This window comes from Lipotes vexillifer, unplaced genomic scaffold, assembly GCF_000442215.2.
Source record: "Lipotes vexillifer unplaced genomic scaffold, Lipotes_vexillifer_v1.1 scaffold1019, whole genome shotgun sequence".
Taxonomy (NCBI): Eukaryota; Metazoa; Chordata; class Mammalia; order Artiodactyla; family Lipotidae; genus Lipotes; species Lipotes vexillifer.
Genome location: NW_006776835.1, coordinates 506,913 through 530,199, shown reverse-complemented (window position 1 = coordinate 530,199; position 23,287 = coordinate 506,913). Strand labels below are relative to the sequence as shown.

The 23,287-nt window shown below is 37.9% G+C and overlaps 2 protein-coding genes across 2 annotated transcripts in view; one reads left to right on the top strand and one right to left on the bottom strand.

The window, feature by feature from the left end:
• TRIP4 (thyroid hormone receptor interactor 4) overlaps nucleotides 1–12,331 on the bottom strand; it is a 69,547-nt gene extending 57,216 nt beyond the window's left edge. Inside the window, exons 1-3 of the mRNA XM_007450706.1 lie at nucleotides 12,231–12,331; nucleotides 6,679–6,848; nucleotides 5,709–5,842 (exon numbers count right to left, since the gene is read on the bottom strand). Coding sequence (XP_007450768.1) covers nucleotides 5,709–5,842; nucleotides 6,679–6,848; nucleotides 12,231–12,331 — 405 coding nt within the window. The remainder of the gene's footprint in view (nucleotides 1–5,708; nucleotides 5,843–6,678; nucleotides 6,849–12,230) is intronic.
• A 3,346-nt stretch (nucleotides 12,332–15,677) lies between these two features.
• On the top strand, nucleotides 15,678–22,941 carry PCLAF (PCNA clamp associated factor). The gene is made up of 4 exons (XM_007450705.1): nucleotides 15,678–15,780; nucleotides 16,079–16,159; nucleotides 17,168–17,330; nucleotides 22,315–22,941. The coding sequence occupies exons 1-4, from the start codon at nucleotides 15,735–15,737 to the stop codon at nucleotides 22,358–22,360; spliced, it is 336 nt and encodes a 111-aa protein (XP_007450767.1). The 5' UTR covers nucleotides 15,678–15,734; the 3' UTR covers nucleotides 22,361–22,941.
• The last annotated feature ends 346 nt before the right edge of the window (nucleotides 22,942–23,287 follow it).

Below are 23,287 nucleotides of genomic sequence, written 5' to 3'. Positions count from 1 at the left end.
AAAACTTGAGATATACAGACAGCATCAAATAAGTCAACGGAGGTAAATGTTAAAATCTAAGACAAGTGCTAAGGATGTTAGGTAATTCTAGCAGGTTGCCATTTTTCAAACTGGTCAATTATACCTTTGCTCTCAGGGATGTTTGTGAGGGGAAGACTAAAATCTCTAAGCAGAAACTTCTATCTCACTCCCTTTAAAGTATCCAGTTACATTAAAATAACACATTTGAGGGATTGAGGGCTGTGCTTTGATTAGGTCTTTTATCCATAACAGGCAGCAAGTATTTATTGAGAAGGAGGAAAGACAGAGTAATAGAGGAGAGAAGGGGAGAACAGGGCAAGCCAGAAAATTCATAACATATCACTCCTCTGCCTAAAACCATTCAGAGGGGTGGGGAGGAGGGGTTAAATAATTAAAAAACAAAATACGAAAAACAAAACCACTCACTGGCTTCCCATTGTGCTTAAAATTTAATCCAAGCTACTTATAATGACCTATAAAGCCTTACATATGGCCCTCAGGTGCTCTCTAGCCTCACCTACACATCATTCTTCCCCTGTCCACTATGCTCCAGCCACACCGGGCTTTTGATACTTCTGAGAACACTTTTCTCCATCTTCCCTTTGCACTTGTTATTCCCTCTTTCTGCATTGTTCCCAGCCCATCTCTTTACATACTGGTTCCTTTGCAGTGTTCAGGTCTTAGCTGTAATTTCACTCCCTCAGAAAGGCTTTCCCTGAATACCCTACCTACATTAGCTCCCACCCTTCCAATAACTGCCTATCACACTGCCCTTTTAATTTCTTTCATGCTAGTTTTCACAATATATAATTACTTTAAAAAATTTTGACTATCTTTTCTACCTCTCCTCTGAACCACTAAAATGTAAACTCTAGGAGGGCAAGAAACCTTAATGAGTCTTGTTTATTGCTATATCTCAAATGCCTAAATCAGTTCCGGACACACAACAGACACACAATAAAAACCTCTTAATAACCAAATGAATTGCCTGAGAAAATTGAAGACAGATTTAAGATTTACCTACATGTCCAAAAATGGAACTGGACATACAGTTTGACCATCATTTTTCATGGTTCCAGATCTTCAAATTCACCTACTTGCTAATATTTATTTGTAAACCCCAAATCAATACTCCAGGTGCTTTCACAGGCATTCATGGACACGCACAGAATGGCAAAACATTTGAGTCACCAAATGCACACATTTCCAGCTAAGTTTGAGCAATGCAGTGATCTGCCTTCTTGCTTCAGCTCTCATACTGTAAACAAGTATCCTAAGTCTATTTAGTGCCATTTCTTTGCATTTCTGTGCTTTTTGTTGGTAATCTCACCATTTAATATGGCCCCCATGCATAATAGGAAGTGCTGTCTAATGTTCCTAAGCACAAGAGGCTGTACCTTATATGGAAAATAGGTATATTACATGAAAGGATGCCCAACATTGTTAATTATCAGAGAAATGTAAATTAAAACCACAATGAGATATCACCTCACACCTCTCAGAATGGCTATCATGAAAAAGACCACAAATTACAAATGTTGGTGAAAATGTGGAAAAAAGGGAACCCTCATACACTGCTGGTGGGAGTGTTAACTTGGTATCATCACTGTGGAAAACAGTATGGAGAGGCTTCCCTGGTGGCGCAGTGGTTAAGAATCCACCTGCCAATGCAGGGGGCATGGGTTTGAGCCCTGGTCCAGGAAGATCCCACATGCCGTGGAGCAACTAAGCCCGTGCACTGCAACTACTGAGCCTGTGCTCTAGAGCCTGTGAGCCACAACTAATGAGCCTGCAAGCCACCACTACTAAAGCCCGCGTGCCTAGAGCCCGTGCTCTGCAATGACAAGCCACCACAATGAGAAGCCTGTGCACTGCAACGAAGAGTAGCCCCAGCTCACCACAACTAGAGAAGGCCTGCACACAGCAACAAAGACTCAACACAGCCAAAAATAAATAAAATAAAATTAATTAATTAAAAAAGAAAACAGTATGGAGGTTTCTCAAAAAACTAAAAGTAGAACTACCATATGACCCAGCAATTCCACTCCTGGGTATATATCCAAAAAAAAAATGAAAACACTAACTTGAAAAGATACATATACTCAATGTTCATATCAACATTATTTACAATTGCCAAGATATGGAAGCAACCTAAGTGTCCATCAACAGATAAATGGATAAAGATGTGGTATATATACACAATGGAATACTATTCAGTCATAAAAAGAATGAAAAATTGCTATTTGCAACAACATGGATGGACTTGAAGGGTATTATGCTAAGTGAAATAAGTCAGACAGAGAAAAACAAATACTGTATGATATCACTTATATGTGAAATCTAAAAAATGAACCATTGGATATAACAAAATAGAAACAGACTCACAGATATATAGAGAATAAAAGATAGGGGTAGGGGATTAAGAGGTACAAACTATTATGTATAAAATAAATAAGTTACAAGGATACATTGTGCAACACAGGGAATAGAGTCAATATTTTACAATAACTATATGTGGAATGTAAACTTTAAAAATTGTGGGGCTTCCCTGGTGGCGGAGTGGTTGAGAGTCCGCCTGCCGATGCAGGGGACACGGGTTCGTGCCCCGGTCTGGGAGGATCCCACATGCCGTGGAGCGGCTGGGCCCGTGAGCCATGGCCGCTGAGCCTGCGCGTCCGGAGCCTGTGCTCCGCAGCAGGAGAGGCCACAACAGTGAGAGGCCCGTGTACCGCAAAAAAATTAAAAAATTAAAAAATAAAATAAATTAAAAAATAAAAATTGTGAATCACCAGGAATTCCCTGGCAGTCCAATGGTCAGGACTCCATACTTCCACTGCAGGGGGTATGAGTTCAATCCCTGGTGGGGGAATTAAGATCCTGCAAGCCCCCCAAAAATAAATAAAAATTAAAAAATAAAAATAAAATAAAAATTGTGAATCACTATGTTGTACACTTACAACATATAATATTGTACATCAACTATAATTCAATAAAAATAATAATAAATAATAAAAATTAATAAATAATAATAATAAAAAAGAAAGGTGTATTAGATAAGCTTTCTTCAGGCATGAGTTACAGTGCTATTGGCTTTGACTTCAATGTTGATGATCAACAATATACATTAAATAAAGGGTCTTTAAACAGAAACACACATAAAATGAGGTTATGTTTTGATTGGTTGATGGAAATGTGATCAGAGGCTCCCAGAAACCTAACCCTGTATTTCCCCTAGAAACAATGTTCTGTATACACCACGGCTTTAAAAAGAAATGAGCGGGCTTCCCTAGTGGCACAGTGGTTAAGAATCCACCTGCCATTGCAGGGGACACGGGTTCAAGCCCTGGTCTGGGAAGATCCCACATGCTGCGGAGCAACTAAGCCTGTGTGCCACAACTGCTGAGCCCGTGCTCTAGAGTCCACAAGCCACAACTACTGAGCCTGTGTGCCACAACTACTGAAGCCCGCACACCTAGAGCCTGTGCTCCACAGCAAGGGAAGCCACTGCAATGAGAAGTTCGTGCACCGCAGTGAAGAGTAGCCCCTGCTCCCCGCAACTAGAGAAAGCCCACGCACAGCAACGAAGACCCAACGCAGCCAAAGATAAATTAATTAAATAAATTTATTTAAAAAAAAAAGAAATGAGCTGCATGATATCCCACCAAATGAGGGAATAATAATTTATTTAATCTGCCTCTTACTGCTAAAAAATCAGGTCAGTTCATATTTTCAATATTATAAATAACATTACACAGAACATACATTTTTTGTGTGCATTTCTGATTATTTTGTTAGATATTTAAGTCATATTAATAAGTCAGAAGTATATGAACATTGCCACAGTTCTTGATACATGCTGCCAAACTGCCCCCAGAAAGCTTAAACCAATTTACATTGCCACCAGTAGTGTATAGGAGGTTCCTGTTTTAATACAACTTCATCATCACTGTATCTGTTTTTAAAATCTTTGAGGGACTTCCCTGGCAGTCCAGTGGTTAAGACTCCAAGCTGCCACTGCAGGGGGCGCAGGTTCAATCCCTGGTCCAGGAACTAAAACCCCGCAGGCTGCATGGCATGGCCAAAAAAATTTTTTTAAATAAAATCTTTGACAATTTGATATGCCATATCTCAGGGATTTAATGTGTATTTATTTGATTACTAGTAAAGTAACCAACCAACCTTGTTTGCCCAGGACTTAGGGGAAATCTCAGAATACAGGACTTTTCAGTGCTAAAACCAGGAGAGTTCAGGCAATTAGGGTGACAAACTGGACTCCTTAATTACTAGTAAGGATAAACATTTTTAATGTTTATTGGTCATTTGTGATTTTTCTTTTGCTTGTGATAGTCTTTGCTCATTTTATTCCAATTAATAAAAGGCTTAAGACTATATTTTTTAAGTTCACATTATTTTGGAAACCCTTTTCCATGTTTTTTTGCATGGTCATCACTCAGAATTTTTTGATCACTACACTTCCATCTTAGCATAATTAACTATTCCCTTCTGCTGGGAAATTCAGCTTGTCAAATTGCCCTGAATAAAAATATTTCTGCTTACCTCACAGGGCTATTTTTAGAGCCAAGAGAGAATATGAAAGAGCTCTAAATGCTAAATAATGATGATGATGATGGGTAGTGAATGGCCTAAAATAGGAACGCTCTTAAAACAGCTAGAATTGTGCATTCTTTTAGTACAAAGCCACAAAAAATGTTGAAATTGAAGTCCTGGTGTATTTCATTAAATATTTTCTATCACGTCTATCTATCTATCTATAATCTCTAAGCAAAGAAGTCCTTTTTCTTAAAAATAAATTTATTTATTTTATTTATTTATTTTTGGCTGCAGTGGGTCTTTGTTGCTGCATGCAGGCTTTCTCTAGTTGCAGTGAGTGGGGGCTACTCTTCGTTGTGGTGCAAGGGCTTCTCATTGCGGTGGCTTCTCTTGTTGTGGAACACAGGCTTTAGGCACGTGGGCTTCAGTAGTTGTGGCACGCGGGCTCAGTAGTCGTGGCTCGCGGGCTCTAGAGTGCAGGCTCAGTAGTTCTGGCGCACAGGCTTAGTCGCTCTGTGGCATGTGGGATCTTCCTGGACCAGGGCTCTAACCTGTGTTCCCTGCATTAGCAGGTGGATTCTTTTTTTTGTTTTTAGAAGATGTAGGGGGTAGGAGTTTATTAATTAATTAATTTATTTTTGCTGTGTTGGGTCTCCGTTTCTGTGCGAGGGCTTTCTCTAATTGTGGCAAGCAGGGGCCACCCTTCATCACAGTGCGCGGGCCTCTCTTGTTGCGGAGCACAGGCTCCAGACGCGCAGGCTCAGTAGTTGTGGCTCACGGGCCTAGTTGCTCCGCGGCATGTGGGATCCTCCCAGACCAGGGCTCGAACCCGTGTCCCCTGCATTAGCAGGCAGATTCTCAACCAGTGCGCCACCAGGGAAGCCCCAGCAGGTGTATTCTTAACCACTGTGCCACCAGGGAAGCCTGAAGATGTCCTTTTAATACTTATTTAATCAGTTTGTCAAAAAATATCTACCATATAGAAAGTAATATGTTATCATTATCACTCTCTAAAATTCATGCATTTGTTGAAAAGTTGCCATTCTAGACCAATTTATACCCTGTGCTCTCTGAAATGTATCAGTTGTTTGCTCTTCTCCATATAGCCAGAAAAGCCTCATTTTCTAAGCACTCACCTTGGCCAAATCAAAAGGTGTTTTGACCTCTATGGTTGTATCAGGTTCAGTAAATGCAGGAACTTCCTGTCTGTTTCTCCCTTTCCGCCTACTCCTCTTTAGCTGGTCTCCTGACCTCTGCCCATCTAAAATTTCTTTAAAGAAGAAAAAGAAGACAATAAATAAATAAATAAATAAATATGTACATAAATAGATTGGAAATAGTAGGATTCATTGGTGAATTAATAGCTAATAAAGAGAAGGCAATGCTTAATATTTAGAGTCAATATAAGAAGTCAGGCAGGTTTTTAAATTATCTTTTCCTCTCAAATCAGAATTAAATTTAAACCATCATTTTCAAGATTGTAGTCAATAATAAAGACTACTGGCTAAAATTAAGACGTTAAATTAAAGGGAATTCCCTGGCAGTCCAGTGGTTAGGACTCCGCGTTTTCACCGCCAAGGGCCTGGATTCAATTCCTGGTGCGGGAATCAAGATCCCGCAAGCCGTGCGGCACACCCAAAAAAAAAAAAAAAGTTAAATTAAAATCTGATATTTTAGACTGTATAATAATAATGACTTATTTAGTTTGGTGCTCATCTTTTGTACTGTTTAACTTTAACTTAATAGTTACTTCTAAACGCTATTCATACTAAAACTGGTCAACATTTACTTACATTCATGTATACACATAACTAAAGTTTTTCTTTAATCTATGTATAAATTTTTCAAGTTATTCTGAAGCCACATTTGTATCTATAAACAAGTATTTTTGTGATATTTTCTAAGTTGAAGAAGTCTGAACTAAAACAATACTCATTACAGATCAAGTAGAACTGAACTAAAAACATGTATACATACGATTCTGCTTAAGTTAGTCGTGAGGAAATATGGGTGACAGAACATACCAGGTCCTATAAACCAGCTAATTTACCAATATTTCAACCTTTACTTTAATTTACTTAAGTTAATTACATTAACTTAACTTACCATCTTTTTTGAAGGACTGCTGCAGAGCATCAGAAATCAGCTCCTGATCATTCTTTTGCCATTTAGTTACAAGCTCTTCTATGAATTGACCTTTTCTGCCCTCATTTCCCTGAAGAAGGTCAGTAACATATTCTCGTAACTCTTCAGCACTCTCAATTGACAAAACATACCTCAAGAAGCAAAGAAATAAGTTGTTAAAACAGGGCTAGCTTATACTATGTTTTTCAGTAATCGTAACAAGAGATCAAGGTAGTAAAAAACATTCATTAATCCATTACACTGTTTATTTTGAGCCAAGTTCTAGGTTAGATGCTAGGGATATAAATTTGATTAGAACAAAGACTCTGACCTCAAGTAGTTCATAATATAACCTTCATGTAATCTTGTATTTCTAGAATCAAATCAGTGTTTTGAAGATAGGTTTGTGGAGCTGTCCTTAACATAGGAATACTTTCTAACCCAAATGGGAAAAAAATGAAAAAGAACAGATAAGGCTTTCCTGGTGGTGCAGTGGTTGAGGGTCCGCCTGTCGATGAAGGGGACATGGGTTCGTGCCCCGGTCCGGGAAGATCCCACATGCCGCGGAGCGGCTGGGCCCGTGAGCCACGGCTGCTGAGCCTGCACATCCAGAGCCTGTGCTCCACAACGGCAGAGGCCACAACAGTGACAGGCCTGCATACCGCAAAAAAAAAAAAAAAAAAAAGAATAGATACATGTACATGTACAACTGAATAACTTTGCTGTACACCTGAAACTAACACAACATTGTTAATCAACTACACTCCAATATAAAATAAAAATTTTTTAAAAATTTACAGTGTACTAAATAAGTGTTTGTTTTACTATTTTTTAAATTTATTCTGACAGCAGGAGAGTTTTTAATATTTTGACACACATTTTTGAAGGTCATGGAATAATCAAAAATTTCCCCATTTTTTTATTAAGACCATTTTATTAAGATTTTTTAATTGCAGATTGCATGGCCATTTTTACGGTTCCATACTACTGTGCAAAGCAAGGACTACTTATGTCTTGATTGAGGGATGGTTACAAGGCTATATATACTTGTCAAAACTCATCAAATTTTACATTTAAAACAAGTGACTTGAATAAAAATTACATCTCAAAAAAACTGTTAAAAATAACTGTTATAAAAAAAAAAAGAATACTTTCCATAACCACACATCTGCAGTCATTATATTTTCCTAGGAACAATACAAATTACTTCATCTTTATACTGCAAAACCTAAAATTTCTTTTTTGCTAAAAATATGAATATATACTACAAGCTAACCAGTTACTGATTTAACATTCTTAAAAATTATAAATCAAGATTAGCATCACATCAGAATGAGCAGATCTATTTTCAGAAAATGGTATGAAGCGTTCCTAAAAGTGAAATGGGGTGGGAGTACAAGTCAGTACAACTTTTCTATAAATCAATCAGCCAATATATTTAAAGTGCCTTAAAAAGAATCCAATAATTCCATTTACAGAACTCTATAAGAAATAAGAGACACAGGAAAGTTTATGCAAAAAAATTAACTACATCATTATTTGAGTTAGTGAAAAACTGGAAACTATTTTAAACATTCATCAATGAAAGGGTCAAATGAATTCAAGTTTTTGGACTTTACAAAATATAATATGCGACCACAAAAAGTAAAAGTTTTGAATAATTATTATTTTTTAAAAATCACTGACTTGTTTATTTTACTTTATTATTATTATTATTTTTGGCCATACCATGCAGCTGTGGGATCTTAGTTCCCCAATCAGGGATTGAACCCGCACCCTTGGCAGCGAAAGCACAGAGTCCTAACCAATGGACTGCCAGGGAATTCATTAATTCAGTAATTTCTCAGTAATTATTATTACTTGAGAAAACACTCTCATATAAAGTGAAATAGTAGGATACACTGTACAGCATATGATCCCAATTGCTATAAAAGGAATGTATATATCCATACACTTATGTGTAGAAAAAAGGCTAGAAGGTTATACAACAAAGTGATTACCACTAAGAGAGAGATGATTAAAAAGAGTTTGGGTTTATTTTTATTTTCTTTTCTTCCCTACAATGAATATATTTTGAAAATGTATTATAATATGCATAGGAAAAAACACTAAGAGAGAAATGATGGTTATCTCTGGGTTGTGGTATTATGGTAATCTTGGTTTCCTCCTTTACGCTTTTCTGATTTTTTTAGTTTTCTACAGGGACTATGTCACGTCATTAGAGAAGTAAGAAGTGAAAAAATTAAGATATCAGACCATGAAAGCATTATATGATCTGAAGAAACTGTAAAGTAGATACACTGGTATGAACAGTAAGAAAAATTATTACAATAATGCTATATCCTTTAAATTTAAAAAAAAATCATGTAATTGTTCCATCCTTGGTAGTACATGTACTGGGTTCTTTTCCTAATGTGGTGGTCGATTTGCAGAGTTACAATCTATAAGTGAACAAACCTGTGCCTTTGTGCCTCTTTAAGAGCATCTTCTAATCCATCACAAAATTTTTTTAAAAATACACAATTGTTTTTCAGGACTTTCAAGGTTTAATCAACTTGATCCCCAAACTTACCAGGCCCCATCAAAAGATTAATTGGCGGGCTTCTCTGGTAGTGCAGTGGTTAAGAATCTGCCTGCCAATGCAGGGGACACGGGTTCGAGCCCTGGTCTGGTAAGATCCCACATGCTGCGGAGCAACTAGGCCCGTGAGCCACAACTACTGAGCCTGCACATCTGGAGCTTGGGCTCCACAACAAGGGAGGCCACGACAGTGAGAGGCCCGTGCACCGCGATGAAGAGTGGCCCCCACTCGTCGCAACTAGAGAAAGCCCACGTACAGAAACGAAGACCCAACACAGCCAAAAATAAATAAATAAATAAAATTTTAAAACATTAAAAAAAAAAGATTAATTGGCATCAAGAACTCACAGAGCTGCAAGGAACCTCAAGGATCATTTAACTCTGGAGTATTCAAACCACTAGGGAATTATTTAAAGAGTTTCAGAAACAATTGAATAAATGTCATTTAACTATTTAACAAAGTATAATAAATAACAACATATATTCAAATGTGTTATATACCAAATCTTAATAAAATAGATTCATCCAAAACATGAACTAATGCAGATTGTGGAACAAAGTTTATTTTGCTAACTCTGTGCATAGACCTTAAGGTCTCATAAATGTATCACTGATTAGGAAGGTAGTAGCTCTGTGCTGTCTTTTTTAAAAATTCAGGCTGCTCATGTCAAATTGTTCTAGCTAGCACACTAGTATAGTACACCTGGGTAATTCTCAATTAATATCAGGCAAGGCAAGGCACAGCAAATTTACACAGCCAACGCTTTCATTGAGCCATCATAGCCTGTTGTGCAATAACTAGTGAAAACCTAGGAAGTGGTTCCAATAGCATTATATTATAGGTAGCTTTAGGGCTTATTTTAAGTTTTGAATAATTCTTGTCTAACTTCTATTTATAAATATTTTTAAATGCAAGCAGGTGTACAGCCATACTTATTGCTTCAACTTTAAAACAGAAATTTCTGATCACTCCTCTTTTAAGGGTGTGGATAAGTTTAACTGAGGAAAATCTAAGGCTGCACAATGAGCTATTAAACCACAAACTATGAGACTTAGGAATTTTCCTAATACTGCGTAAGCAACAAAATACAACTGGATTCTGAGACTGAAGAAGATTGCAACTATTCATACTCCATTGTTGATTCATCAAAAAGAGACTCAATCTTTTTTTTTTTAAACTGATTGACTTTTTTCTGTTTGGTATATTACAAAGCTTCATTATTTCATTTGACAGCATTCCACTGCTTTAAAAAATGCCTGAAAACTACTTAACCTGATCTTGCCTTCAAACAAGGGTAAAGCCAAGCCATACAATTTGGCTGGGGTTTTTTTTTTGTCTTTTTTAAAAATATTTTTTGTCAGTTTTTCAAAATTGATGTATAGGGCTTCCCTGGTGGTGCAGTGGTTGGGAGTCCGCCTGCCGATGCAGGGGACGTGGGTTTGTGCCCTGGTCCGGGAGGATGGCCGGGCCCGTAAGCCATGGCCGCAGGGCCTGCGCATCCGGAGCCTGTGCTCCACGGCGGGAGAGGCCGCAGCAGTGAGGCCAGGGTACCGCCAAAAAAAAAAAAAAAAAAAGCAAGTGCTTAAAATTGATGTATAGTTGATTTACAATATTGTGTTAGTTTCAGGTGTACAGCAAAGTGATTCAGTTACATTTTTTTCCAGATTGTTTTCCACTGTAGGTTATTACAAGATATTTAACGTAGTTCCCTGTGCTATACAGCAAATCTTTGTTGTTTAACTATTTTATATACAGTAGTGTGTATCTGTTAATTTCATACTCCTAATTTATCCCCCTCCCTTTCCCCTTTGGTACCCATAAGTTTGTTTCTATGTCTGTCAGTCTGTTTCTGTTTTGTAAATAAAATCATTTGTATTATTTTTTAGATTCCACATATAAGTGATATCATATAATATTTGCTTAACTGAGTTATTTTTGAGTCTATTCCAGTGTTCAAAATAATCCTTTAAAATTGGCTCTCTTAACTCTCTCCTTGTCAACAAGTCTATTTTCTCCCAAAATCAGAAATTCACCTTACTTCCTACAAAAGCCCTAGAACTGCAATTTAGGTTTCAGCAACAATGAGCAAGGAACCAAATCAAGAAACACTTCCAGGTTCTTTAAGGCCAATTTTTGTAGAAGTTTTTCCCTCCTCCTGAACTCTGCACTGCCACCTACCCATCTTTTAGTTCTCAAGTTAAATTCATCCCTTGCAGTTAACCTTACGAGTTTCTCAAATCTTAAAGAGAGTCCTTTTTCCTATGCTCCTCGATACACTGCACTTCCCCCACCTCCTCACTCATCAACCGTCTTTTTGTCCTGGCATGCAGTATCGCCAAAAACAAAAAGTTAAATCAGTTGAAAGCAGATATTAAATCATGTCACCATTTCCACTTCATTACAATCATAACGCGTTATTAAAGATAATCTCTGCTAATTTTTCATTTTACAGATGAGGAAACTAAGGTACAAAGATGGAAAATTAAGTTGCCTAAGGCTCCAAAACTGGTGAATGACCACAGAAAATAGAAGCGGGAATCCCGAGTCAGGAGCTATTTTTTACACAGTACCACGCTACCCCCATTTAAATTTGACACAACACGGATCGGGCAAACTAAAATGTTCAGAGTAAGGAATTTCTGGAAAGACAATTTGGCTTGTCCCTTCTCTCCAAAATCTATAAGGAAACTGGTTCCTGGGACAGACTTACAGGTCTAATTATCAGGGATTTGGCGTTTTCCTAGGGAAAAAAAGGCCCCACCAGACGATTGTGGAGCATGACACCCTATTCCAGAAGCTAAACTAGAAAGCCGGAGGTCAAAATTCGGCACTCATAGATAGACCGCAGCCCTTTATATCACATTTCTTCACTCTCATCAACTTTTTAGCCCCTCCTGCTCAGCCAGTGCGAATCCCAGAGCTCCTTCCCGCCTCTGACCCGAACCGGTCTTACTGTATGATCTCCTCACTGACATCCAGGCCGAAAGTCTTCCGCACCTGCTGGCTGCACCAGCCCACCAGCTGCTCCCGGGACAACGCCCCACTCACCGCCATTTTCCCCAGCCGGAACCAGCTGGGATGCAAAAGCTCGGCGTCCTGCGCCGGACTAGTCCCCTGCGCAACACCGACCTCGCTCGCGCGGGTTCCGTCAGCCTGCACTGCCCCGCGCGGTAGCACCGCCCCCAGCACAGATCCCTCCCACCTGTGCCTCCTCCTGTTTCTGCCCGCTTCCTGATGTTGTCACTTGTACCAGAGCTCCATCTGCGAGTGGTTTTTCCGCGTCGTTAAATGTAGGACTCGAGAATTGGGAAATCTGCTAAGACAATACAAATACCTCTAAAAACTACAGTTTAGGAAAAAACAAAACAATGCCCCGTAACCTGAGGGTCCAGTTTTTAAACTGTTCCGGTTTTATGTAAAATATTTAAAACAGCACTTGAAGGCTAGAGTAAACGCTGTAAGGGTTTGCTCCGGTGGTAGTGGTTTTATTAATACCCTTTGTAGTCTAATACCTGATTCACGCTCCTAAAACCTCTTTTTTGCTTTTTTGAGCCAGGTCCTTTCCAGGAGGGCCAAGACAACTCTGCAAGCTCGAGAGAGAAAAAAAAAAAAACTTTATTGAAAACAGGTGATGTGATTTGGCTTTGAAGACCTTCCATATAAATTCTCTGTTGATTTCTTTTTTTTTTTTTTTTTTTTTTTTTTTTTTTCCTTTTTTTGCAGTACGCGGGCCTCTCACTGTTGTGGCCTCTCCCGTTGCGGAGCACAGGCTCCGGACGCGCAGGCTCAGCGGCCATGGCTCACGGGCCCAGCCGCCCCGCGGCATGTGGGATCTTCCCGGACCGGGGCACGAACCCGCGTCCCCTGCATCGCAGGCGGACTCTCAACCGCTGCGCCACCAGGGAAGGGAAGCCCTCTGTTGATTTTTAAGAAATTAAAGGTACTTCAACTCAAGGTGATCAGACTTAAGGGTCTTTTGCTACTTCCCCACTCCGTTGGGACAACGGACTGGGGAAAATTTAGCCAGATTTTTCTGGAGAGCATAACATAATGTCTTCTGATATATTTCATGGATCAATTTGACTGGCTTTGTGTTACATGGATAGGCTCTTCATTCCCATTAGGCTATTTATAGTAAATAATTACATCAATTGGATGTTGTTTCACCTTTTTATGTTAGTGTTTTCACCGACATAAATAATCAAAATCATATGTGTGTTGATTTACATTGAGTTTAGATTATCTTTGTCATTAATTTGGAAAATATATGGCTTTCCAACTTAAAGAGACTGAATTTTCATAAATAGTGGGTACAAGTTTTGTTTCTTCTTAGATGTCTGCTACATTTAATACTAATTATAACATATCCAAATCCTTCACCTGTTTTTATATCTGTTCTGTTCCCATAACTAAAATGATAACTTCTTGAAGATAGACTGACAAGCTTTTTGTACAATAAGACTTAGTATATCACACATTATGATAAAATTACTAGGTCCTCAAGAATAAAAGTGTTCTTTTTCATAAGGAATATGTTATTGATTGAAATCTCTAGTTTATAATGTATGTAATGTAATGCCATTTACCATATTACCATTTATTAAAATGAATTTATGCCTGAGCAAAGCAAGCACACCTATTTAATATGATTTAAAGATATTCTTTTGTATAAATTTAGGCAGAAATTTCATTTGTACATACTATAACTTTTCTTAATGCCTTAGGCCTTTAAAATTTTCAGGTTCACACCACACAACTATTTTAACTGTAAAGGAGAAGCACTTCTGCAAAGCAAACATTTAAATTAAGAATTTTTACTAGACATCACTGATTTTTTTCTGAGTTTTTACTCTAATTTGCATCCTTCCTTATCATAATTGGCATTAAAAAGACAGACATACAAACACAGCTATAATAATATGTAGATTGCCCCTGTGTGCAAAGGTATATTTGCAATTCTTTCTAGCAATTTACTTGGCATGTGGACTAAGAGAAAAGACCAGCAGATTCTCAACTCAGTTCTAATCTCTACAAGGATCTCAGAATTAGGTAATTCAGGCCTTTGTAGAAGCCACTTAACTGAAAAGGAAAAAATGTGCATTGAAGAAACATTGTGTATTGAGAGGGGCATGATGACAAAGAACAAGGAGGGATACCCTAGGGCTTGTTGATTTTTCTGATAGGACTTTGGCTGTAATTTTAGACACTAAGATTTAGACAAAGCTACAGGAAATTTGCAATACCTTTCCTCCTATTATAATGTTAATTTCATCTGCTGTCTAGATTCTGTAATTCAAAAACACAAAGTAGTTGTTGATTCTGTTAAAGTACTGAGAAGCCTTTATTCTAAAAGTTCAAGCATAATTTATTGGAGAGAATTAATGCCATGCTTACACTTTCAGGTTTGCCTTTCAAGTGCACATTTAACAAAGTACATCCTAAGGCAAATTCATTTGATCAGGTTTTGTGCGTGGTATTCAGAGAGTGAAAATCATTGCCCAGGGGGTATTGTGAGTACTTAAGATAAGCATAGGGAAGGAAAATAGTTATCTCTTATTCTAAAATCATGTTCACTATGTGCCAGGGATGTGCCCTTGGCACATATGACATATTTTTAGGGAATTCTGAGACCATACAGGTCTCGGGAAAACGTTCTATTCTTATAATAATGTTTCTTTTTAATGTATGTATGTATATACAATTCACTGTTTCTTCTTGTTTCACACCATCCTAAAAAGTTTTGGTTTTTTTTTTTTTTAATGCCTGTAAATAGGGAATTCCCTGGTGGTCCAGTGGTAAGGGACCGGAGCTTTCACTGCTGCTGGGGCCAGCGTTCGTTGCCTAATCGGAGAACTAAGATCCCACAAACTGTACGGCCTGGCAAAAAAAAAAAAAAAAAAAAAAAAATCCCTGTAAATAAATTGTATTAGCTTTTTCCCATTCCATAGACTCGTTTTAGTTATGGATGCTGTAAAGAGTGTTCATACCTGAGATATTAAAAAGTCCGCTTCATTTCAGGTGTCACTTCCAGGAATGACATTATGGATTTAAGCCTGTGGTTAACTTTTAAAGAAATGTTGGAATTCGCTGTCTTTCCTGGGTTTTATTTTCTAAACAGGCCCCTTTACCTAGTTCATGATCTTAGCAGCCACACATGGGGCACCCCAGGAAAGCGCCCTGGCACCGCCCACCTCAGGCGGATACGAATCACAAGCTTCTGCAAGTTGATGGACGAATCAGCACTGCGCCCAACCCCGCCGCGGTCACCACTGGACACTGGCGATTGGTTGCGCGTGAAAGGCGCGGAACCAATGGAAGCGGAGGCCTGGGAGAGTCGGTGGAGCGCGCGGGAAAGGGACCAATATAAACGGTGGCGGGAGATTCGTTTTCGGGGCCTTGTCCCGTGAAACATTTTCGGCTGGGGAGTCAGTTGGTTGTTCTCATCTCGTGTTTGAACATGGTGCGGACTAAAGCAGGCAGTGTCCCTGGCACCTACAGAAAAGGTGAGGCAGGCGAGCATGGTAGTGGAGGGCAGGTGGTTCCCTGGGCAGCTCCGCCGCGGGCGGGAGAAGCCGGACCTGCCCACAACCCTGTCCGCCAAACTGGTGCAGCCCGTCAGGAAGCAGCGGCCCGATCCCTTTAACCAGGAGGAAGACGCGGCGGGGACAGGGGAGGGTTATCTGCTGTTCTGGATCGCGGGCCTCTCCTCTCCAATAGGCTGGGTCGGAGAGTGTGGTGAGAACGTGGCTCTGAGACTCTTCGTGCCCCCTTCTGAATGTCCTTCTTTGCCTCTCTCCGCAGTGGTGGCTTCTCGAGCCCCCAGGAAGGTGCTTGGTTCCTCCACCTCTGCCGCTAATTCCACGCCGCTTTCGTCAAGGAAAGGTAAAAAGCGCCCCTGCAAGATCCTGGAGAAACCTTCTCAAAAGGAGATCAGGCCTGGCACCACAGTTCTCCTGACCTGCGAGCCCCCTGCCCCACCGTGGAATTTCTTTTCCTGAGATCCTCACCCCCGAATTTCCTCCTTGCCTTTTGCTCTAATGAGCGGGCCTGTCTCTTGGCGGGATGGGGTAGGGGTGCGGGGCGGAGTGGGTCGCATTGTAAAGAATTTCAAGTCTCGGGTTAGGGATGGACACAGTTTCTCTTCAAACCCGTTTTTCTTTTCTACTTTAGCGTTGTTATTTTTCTTAGTATTGACAACTGGGCTTTTTCTTGTAAGAGGCTATTTAAGTACCTAGATTAAGAATCAGGACTGTAGTTGACAGTGCTAATCACGTTTTTGTTTTCATTTCTACATGTTTTTCTTTGTTCTTCCTTCCCTTTCTCCCTCTCTCCTTTCTTTCCTTTTATTTTAGTTTGGTGTCGGTGTGTGTGTTTTACAACTTTGCAGCTCCTGTTACTGCTTTTGGGACATTAAGAGGGAAAACAGGGCCAGGGAAATAGTTTCACATCGTTCCTTCTGTGCCAGGAGAAGTTGAGAAAATACTATGCCACCTGCTGTCTCATTCCTTTTAGGAGGAAGTTGAGCAGTTTGGAAGATTAATTCCACAAGCTGTAGTTAAGAACATACCGGAAAAAGTGTGTCAAACTTCAGTATGACAGTACATAAGACTAACTGAATAGCTCAGCTTGTGGACAAAATATGAAAAATATTTTCTAGTTGTTAACATCTTGTTAATGCTATTTTTCTAGGCTAAAGGATAAGTGTAATAAAGTGTTATACATTATATTATAACTGAATACAGCTTTATCATGTCACATTTTAAAATTTAAAGATGGATGTAACACCATTTAATACCCTTTAGATTTGATGTTAAAGAATTAACTTTCCCTTTAAGGAATAGTGATTGTATTCTTAATTTTTATTTAGTTCTATCTGTTTATATTTTATAGCTGAAAATAAGTATGCAGGAGGGAATCCAGTTTGTGTGCGCCCAACTCCCAAGTGGCAAAAAGGAATCGGAGAATTCTTCAGGCTGTCCCCTAAAGATTCAGAAAAAGAGAATAGGATTCCTGAGGAGGCAGGAAGCAGTGGCTTGGGAAAAGCAAAGAGAAAGTAAGTTTTTATATTCTGGAATACTTATATTCTTGAAAATAAAAGACAACAGAATATTGAGTAACTTTAAAATTTCTGTTTGAGCAGATAAGAAAATACAAACCAGAGGTTTTTTAAACTGTGCTAACCTTTTATTATATCACTCCCAAATTTCAAACATCAATGAAAGGTATTTTTACTCATTTCAGTCACTCAAAGAGGATCAGTTCCCATTCAGATGATGTTACAGTATTAATCATGAACTTCTGGTCTTTATTCTTTAATTTTTTCTGTCTCTTTTCTATAGTCTTTTTTCAAAAAGCAATTTCCATTTTGGTTTATCTAGCTTGAATTCCATTAATTCCACCTTTCTAAAACTACTAGTTCAGCCTCCACAGGAAATATATACCCAATGCAGAAAAGTTGGAAAATATAAAAATCCCCATCACTTAGAAACAACCAAAACTAACACCGTGGTGTATTTTCTTTACAACTTCTCTGTAAATACATAAGAAAACTTCAAAACAAAACAAGGTGGGGATAAAACTGCAAAGATGCAGAGTTCATTGTGTAAACTTTTTAAGAAGATAATTAAATCATGCTTTCAAGCTTTTAATGTCAGGAAAATGCTCATGATAAGTGTTAAGCCAAAATTCTGATACAAAAGTACAATTATTATTGTGTAAAAGATATGTATCTAAATATACCAAATCTCTGTACAAAATATGCCAAATATCAATAGTGATATATCTGGGTAAAAACCTCTCATACTCAGTGGTACCAAGTTTCAACAACAAATGTTTTAAGAATCAGGAAAAAAAATAATACCATTGGGGTGAAAAAAGCAATGGAAACCTGCTTTTTAAATAGATTTATAAGTAATAGTGTCCAGACTCTCTAAAGAATTTTGAAATTTTTGTTTCAAAAACAAATTATTTGACTGGAGGTGGGGAGTGGTGAGCGCTGGTGGTGCCACGTCACCGCCATTATGAAGCCTCCGGCTAGATTTAAGACCCTGCTAGATACCTCCCCTGCACCAGCCAGTAGCCTGTGATCCTCCTCCACGGCACCGATCAGCGAGCCTTGCCCAAGGCGGAGTGATCACCATGGGCAAGGGGATGGTGGCCAGGCTCAGATTGGGGCTGCTGCTTCTGGTGCTTTCCTACTCATGCAGATTTATTCGTTCGTTCCTTTAACTGGCACGGAAGGTCCTCCGTTCGAAACCACAACGGTCAGCTGTGCTTTGCAGTCAACAGCTAGTCTCCTTGTGGTCTTGCTTGCCCTTCTACATCTCTACCGTTAAGAGACTTGGCCAAGAAACATCTACAGTTTACCAACCCATATCCTAAAGCCCAATCTGTGCGCCATCTGGAAGTCCAGTGTGGCAAGGAAAATAAACAGGTCTTCATCAAGTCTACTAATTCCATCCCTTGTTTTATTAACACAGAGAATGTTGAGACTCCCAAATTGGACTAGTTTAAAGAGCATCTGAAGGATTTGACCAGATAATGAAAGCCAATGTTAAATCTGCTGGAGTTTCATGTACAAGACTGGAAAGAGACAACATCGAGAATTAATGATGTGATTAAGTATAACTTAAGAAATATGGACACTTCAAACTGTAACTTGCAAATAAGAATAATTTCATCTTCATCTAGAGAAAAAGGATGAGCTATGGAATGGAGATTCAGTTTCCATTTTGTTCACGAAATCTAGAAGGCGGTAAAATGATTAGGTAATATAAAAAGCTTCAGTGATTCTATTTATGATGTACACTGGAAGGAACCACCAGGTATTACCGCAAATCCTCTGTGTATTGTTTCAGCAGTCCTGGTTTAATGCTGATATACTCTCCATCAGGTTTTACACTGTTTTCACTGTTCTCTTGGGAACTTAACTCTTTTCTCTGGGGCTTTGGATTTGACATTGCATTTGACTTTCTGCAGTAACTGACACATTCCAGGGCAATGATGGATTGGAATCTACTACAAATCCAAGCATAAGTAATCCCAGCAAATGCACTTAAAAGTCAAATAACAGGTATTTCCTATCACACATTCCCATCCAGGTTTATTTAGCTAAGTTGGATCATTTAACTTGATTCCAAAGATTAGAAGTGCATTGACTTCAATCAGTCTTAAAATATTGCTTTTTATTTCTGCATAGATTGAATAATTTTTACAACTTAAAAAATTGATCTGTTTGGAAGGCGTATTTGACAAATCTTGAAATTAAGAGGCAAATATATGAAGGCAGCAAAAATAATGTGTATTAGGTATTTGGGAGGTGAAGACTGGAAACTTGCCTGCATTGAATTCATAACTCTTTTGTGCTCTTTCCATAAACATATATATATAAATATAAAACTTAATGAATAGGAATAGCTACATGTGGAGCACTTTCTACATCAGTCGTTATTTTTAGATGGTTCTAAGCCTAAGTGGACTTGATCCTGGAAAATAAAACTTTACAACTGCCTTGATGTACAGAAACCTTTTTAGAAATAGAAACTGTGAAATCTTTGGTTCACAGGTTCACACAATGATGCTTAGATGTTAAGTATCCAATATGGCCATAGTACTCTTAATAAGTTTTAAGCCAGTATTTGCCATCTTTAGAAGTCTACACAGGAACTAGATCCAACTGATCTCAGGTTATGTGAGATCTGTGCGTGTGAATGAACACCTCTTGCTTCATATCTGAACACTGTACACCTGTTTTGGATTGTACATTGTTTGGAATTGATTTGCATGGAACACAACTAAATGAAAATAAATGGTTAATGAGCAGTTAAAACAAAGTATTTGACATATAAAATGATGTTTATGCATATAAAATTTTAAGACTTAATACTGTTCAAGGTCATTTAGTAAATTGTTATCTAATGAGATATTTAAAAGGAGTGTCAAATTCTGGAGCAGTAACGAAATTTTATACTTTGTTGCTACATCACTATTATCATTTCTGTTTCAATAAAATCAACAAGGAAGGGGATACATTTTTGGATAGAGTTTTTTAATAGACTTGTTTTCATGATCCTGTAAGTCTCCTTTAGTTCCTTCTCACTTACTGGCACCATTCTTCCTTGTTCTTTCTCATTCTAATGTGAACAAGCTAATAGTCAATATTAGCTCTAGGACATATGACAATCCTCTTGAATTATTTATGACTTCCATTAATGAAAGAAAATATTTGGTAATATAGCCAAATATGGCTATACCATTGATCATGACAGCAATAAAACCTATATTACAGGCTTCCTATCATATGGAAAACATTACACATATAGTCTCATAAAGCACTTTGATCCATAGTATAATAAAATCTGTGACATAAAACTAGGTAATAGAGGTTTATATTATTACTTTAGGCCTCTGTTTTAGATTTGTTTTTGTTTAAGAGAGTTGTAGTTATCCCTTTATTTATAATAAATCAATAAATTGGCTTTTTTTTCCTCCCAGTTTTTTTGAGACATAATTGACATACAGTACTATATGAGTTCAAGGTGTAATGATTTAACTTACATACATCATGAAGTGATTACCACGATAGGTTAGTGAACATCTATCTCATACTGATACGTTAAAGAAATAGAAATTTTTTTTTCCTTTTGATAGTAAATCTTTCAATAGATTTACTATTGGTAGTAAATAGAAAACTACCAGTATATCAGAAGGACTTCTGTCTCCCTAATTCTTAGTCTGGAATATGGCTACTCCTATGGCTTTATTCTCACAGAGGCAGATGCATGGGGGAGAATCAGAATCAAGAAAAACTGTCTTCTTAAAACCTTGAACAGAACTATGATACCTAAAGTAAATTAAATCAGGTCCTTGAAAAAATAGAATTTTGGGTTATGATAGTGTTCATTTGTTAACTTGATTTAATTTCCAGGAAAGTACAATGAAGACCTCTTGGTAATATAAGAGTAGGTGAGTCAATGGTAATCTTATTCCAAGTCAGAATATCCTTGTTTTAGCTTCCTTCTTTCACTCACTTGCCCTATGACCATTCAGGCTCACTGGATCTAATTTGAAAACCATTTTAAAATAGATCTCACAAATCTTTATCAGTTCTAAAAAATTCTGATTTATGATTAAGTTTTTAATTGCCTTTTTCTCTATAAAAAGTATGAGGGACTTCCCTGGTGGTGCAGTGGTTAAGAATCCGCTAGCCAATGCAGGGGACATGGGTTCGAGCCCTGGTCTGGGAAGATCCCACATGCCACGGAGCAACAAAGCCCGTGTGCCACAACTACTGAGCCTGTGCTCTAGAGCCCTCGAGCCACAACTACTGAGCCCATGTGCTTCAACTACTGAAGCTGGCGCACCTAGAGCCTGTGCTTTGCAACAAAGAGAGGCCAGCGTAATGAGACTCCCACGTGCCGCAAGGAAGACCCAACCCAGCCAAAAATAGATAAATAAATAAATGTATTTTTTTTTAAAGTATAATGAGTACAAAATGGCTTTGGGATAATATAAGTTATTTTTCAAAAGCTGTAATTACCATATGCCAACTTAAGACAATTTGGGGGTTTTTCTAATTAGATAATACATTCATATAGTTCCAAAGGGTATACAGTCAAATATGTCAACTTGCTGTTTTCTCTGCTCAAGTGGATTGGTTAAATTCTTTTGCTTTTCATAATCTCAGAGTTCTTGCTGAAGGATTGTACTCTTCATCAATCCACTTAACATATTGAAAGAAGATGCTATAGAAATAGAGATTCCCTCTTTAATAAAAATGGCAACATATCCTAAAGGGGAAAGTGATTTGGCAAATTAACAGGCAAAATAGATTATTAAAAATTTTGTCACTCTAGTATTTGGAATCTGTAGGAGTTTGTCAATTAATGGAGTTTAATTTTCTCCCATTTCTGGTCAGTTGACAAGACCCACTGCGCTGTTAATGTTCCTGATTTACATAAGTTTTTAAAAACTACTTATGTTCTGTTTTTTAAACATTTGACTCAGGTGACTATCGAAGTTCTCTCTTCTTTCCACAGGTCATGTCCTTTGCCACCTGATCATACAGATGATGAAAAAGAATAGAAATTACTTATTCACCCTTGACTGATGTCTCCTGTTTACTCTGGTATTCTAGGATGTAAATTTGCATAAATATATTTGTTCCAATTAACTTTGTTGAATAAGCATTTAATTTAAAAAATGAGGCTTACATTTAGTTATTCAAAAGCAAGTAGTTATGATATTGGAAAGTTTATAAGATTAATTATGGTTACTTAACTTAGTATTCAGTATAATGCAGTATTCGGTTTCTTTTACCTGTTAAGCTTTTTCTTGCTAAAATTATTGCATGGTGTTCTACTTATGAATCTGCTGTTTTTGAGATTTGCTTAGAATTTTGTACTGTTTCCATTTTTTATTGGCATTTGATTATTGGAGTGATGCCATATTTTTGTTCCTTTTATTTGCTTTAAAAAGCAGAGGTAGATTTTTGTGCATTAAAAAAGTCAGTATTAATTAAACTGAACCAATACCCTTTTTAAGAAAGGGGGCCAAAAATGGAATGTTGAAAAAATTTGGATGGCCGTCTACCTTCTTCTTAGAAAAATTTAAGGGCAATTTTGTCCTAAGGATTTAAAGGGTTGATGAAGCTTCTAAAAACAACAACAAAAAGATAAAATACTAGCATAGAATTGGGCAGGAAAATTCCATAGACTACATTAAAAGAGAGAAATTTTCCTATAATATGCGTTTGGTTTAGTGTCATAAAATATTACTCTTTGGGCCTATACTTTTCAAGTTGGAAATCAATAAAATATGAAAGGCAAATCATGCCATAAACCCAGAACTATGTCTAAAGTCCTTAGAGCTACTATTATATTTTTCAAGATAATCAGGGGTATAATTGAAGAGGTGGGTATAGTAGTACTTAATAACTGATATTCTTGCTTCCTCATCAGGCTTTTTGCTCACTGACATCCTGTTATCAAAACTAACCATGCTTAACAGGAA

Coding starts and splice junctions, on each gene's coding strand:
- PCLAF (XM_007450705.1), top strand. CDS start 15,735: ATGGTGCGGACTAAAGCAGGCAGTGTCCCTGGCACCTACAGAAAAG. Junction 16,160..17,167: donor GCCGCTTTCGTCAAGGAAAG/GTAAAAAGCGCC, acceptor TATATTTTATAG/CTGAAAATAAGTATGCAGGA. Junction 17,331..22,314: donor TTGGGAAAAGCAAAGAGAAA/GTAAGTTTTTAT, acceptor TTCTTTCCACAG/GTCATGTCCTTTGCCACCTG.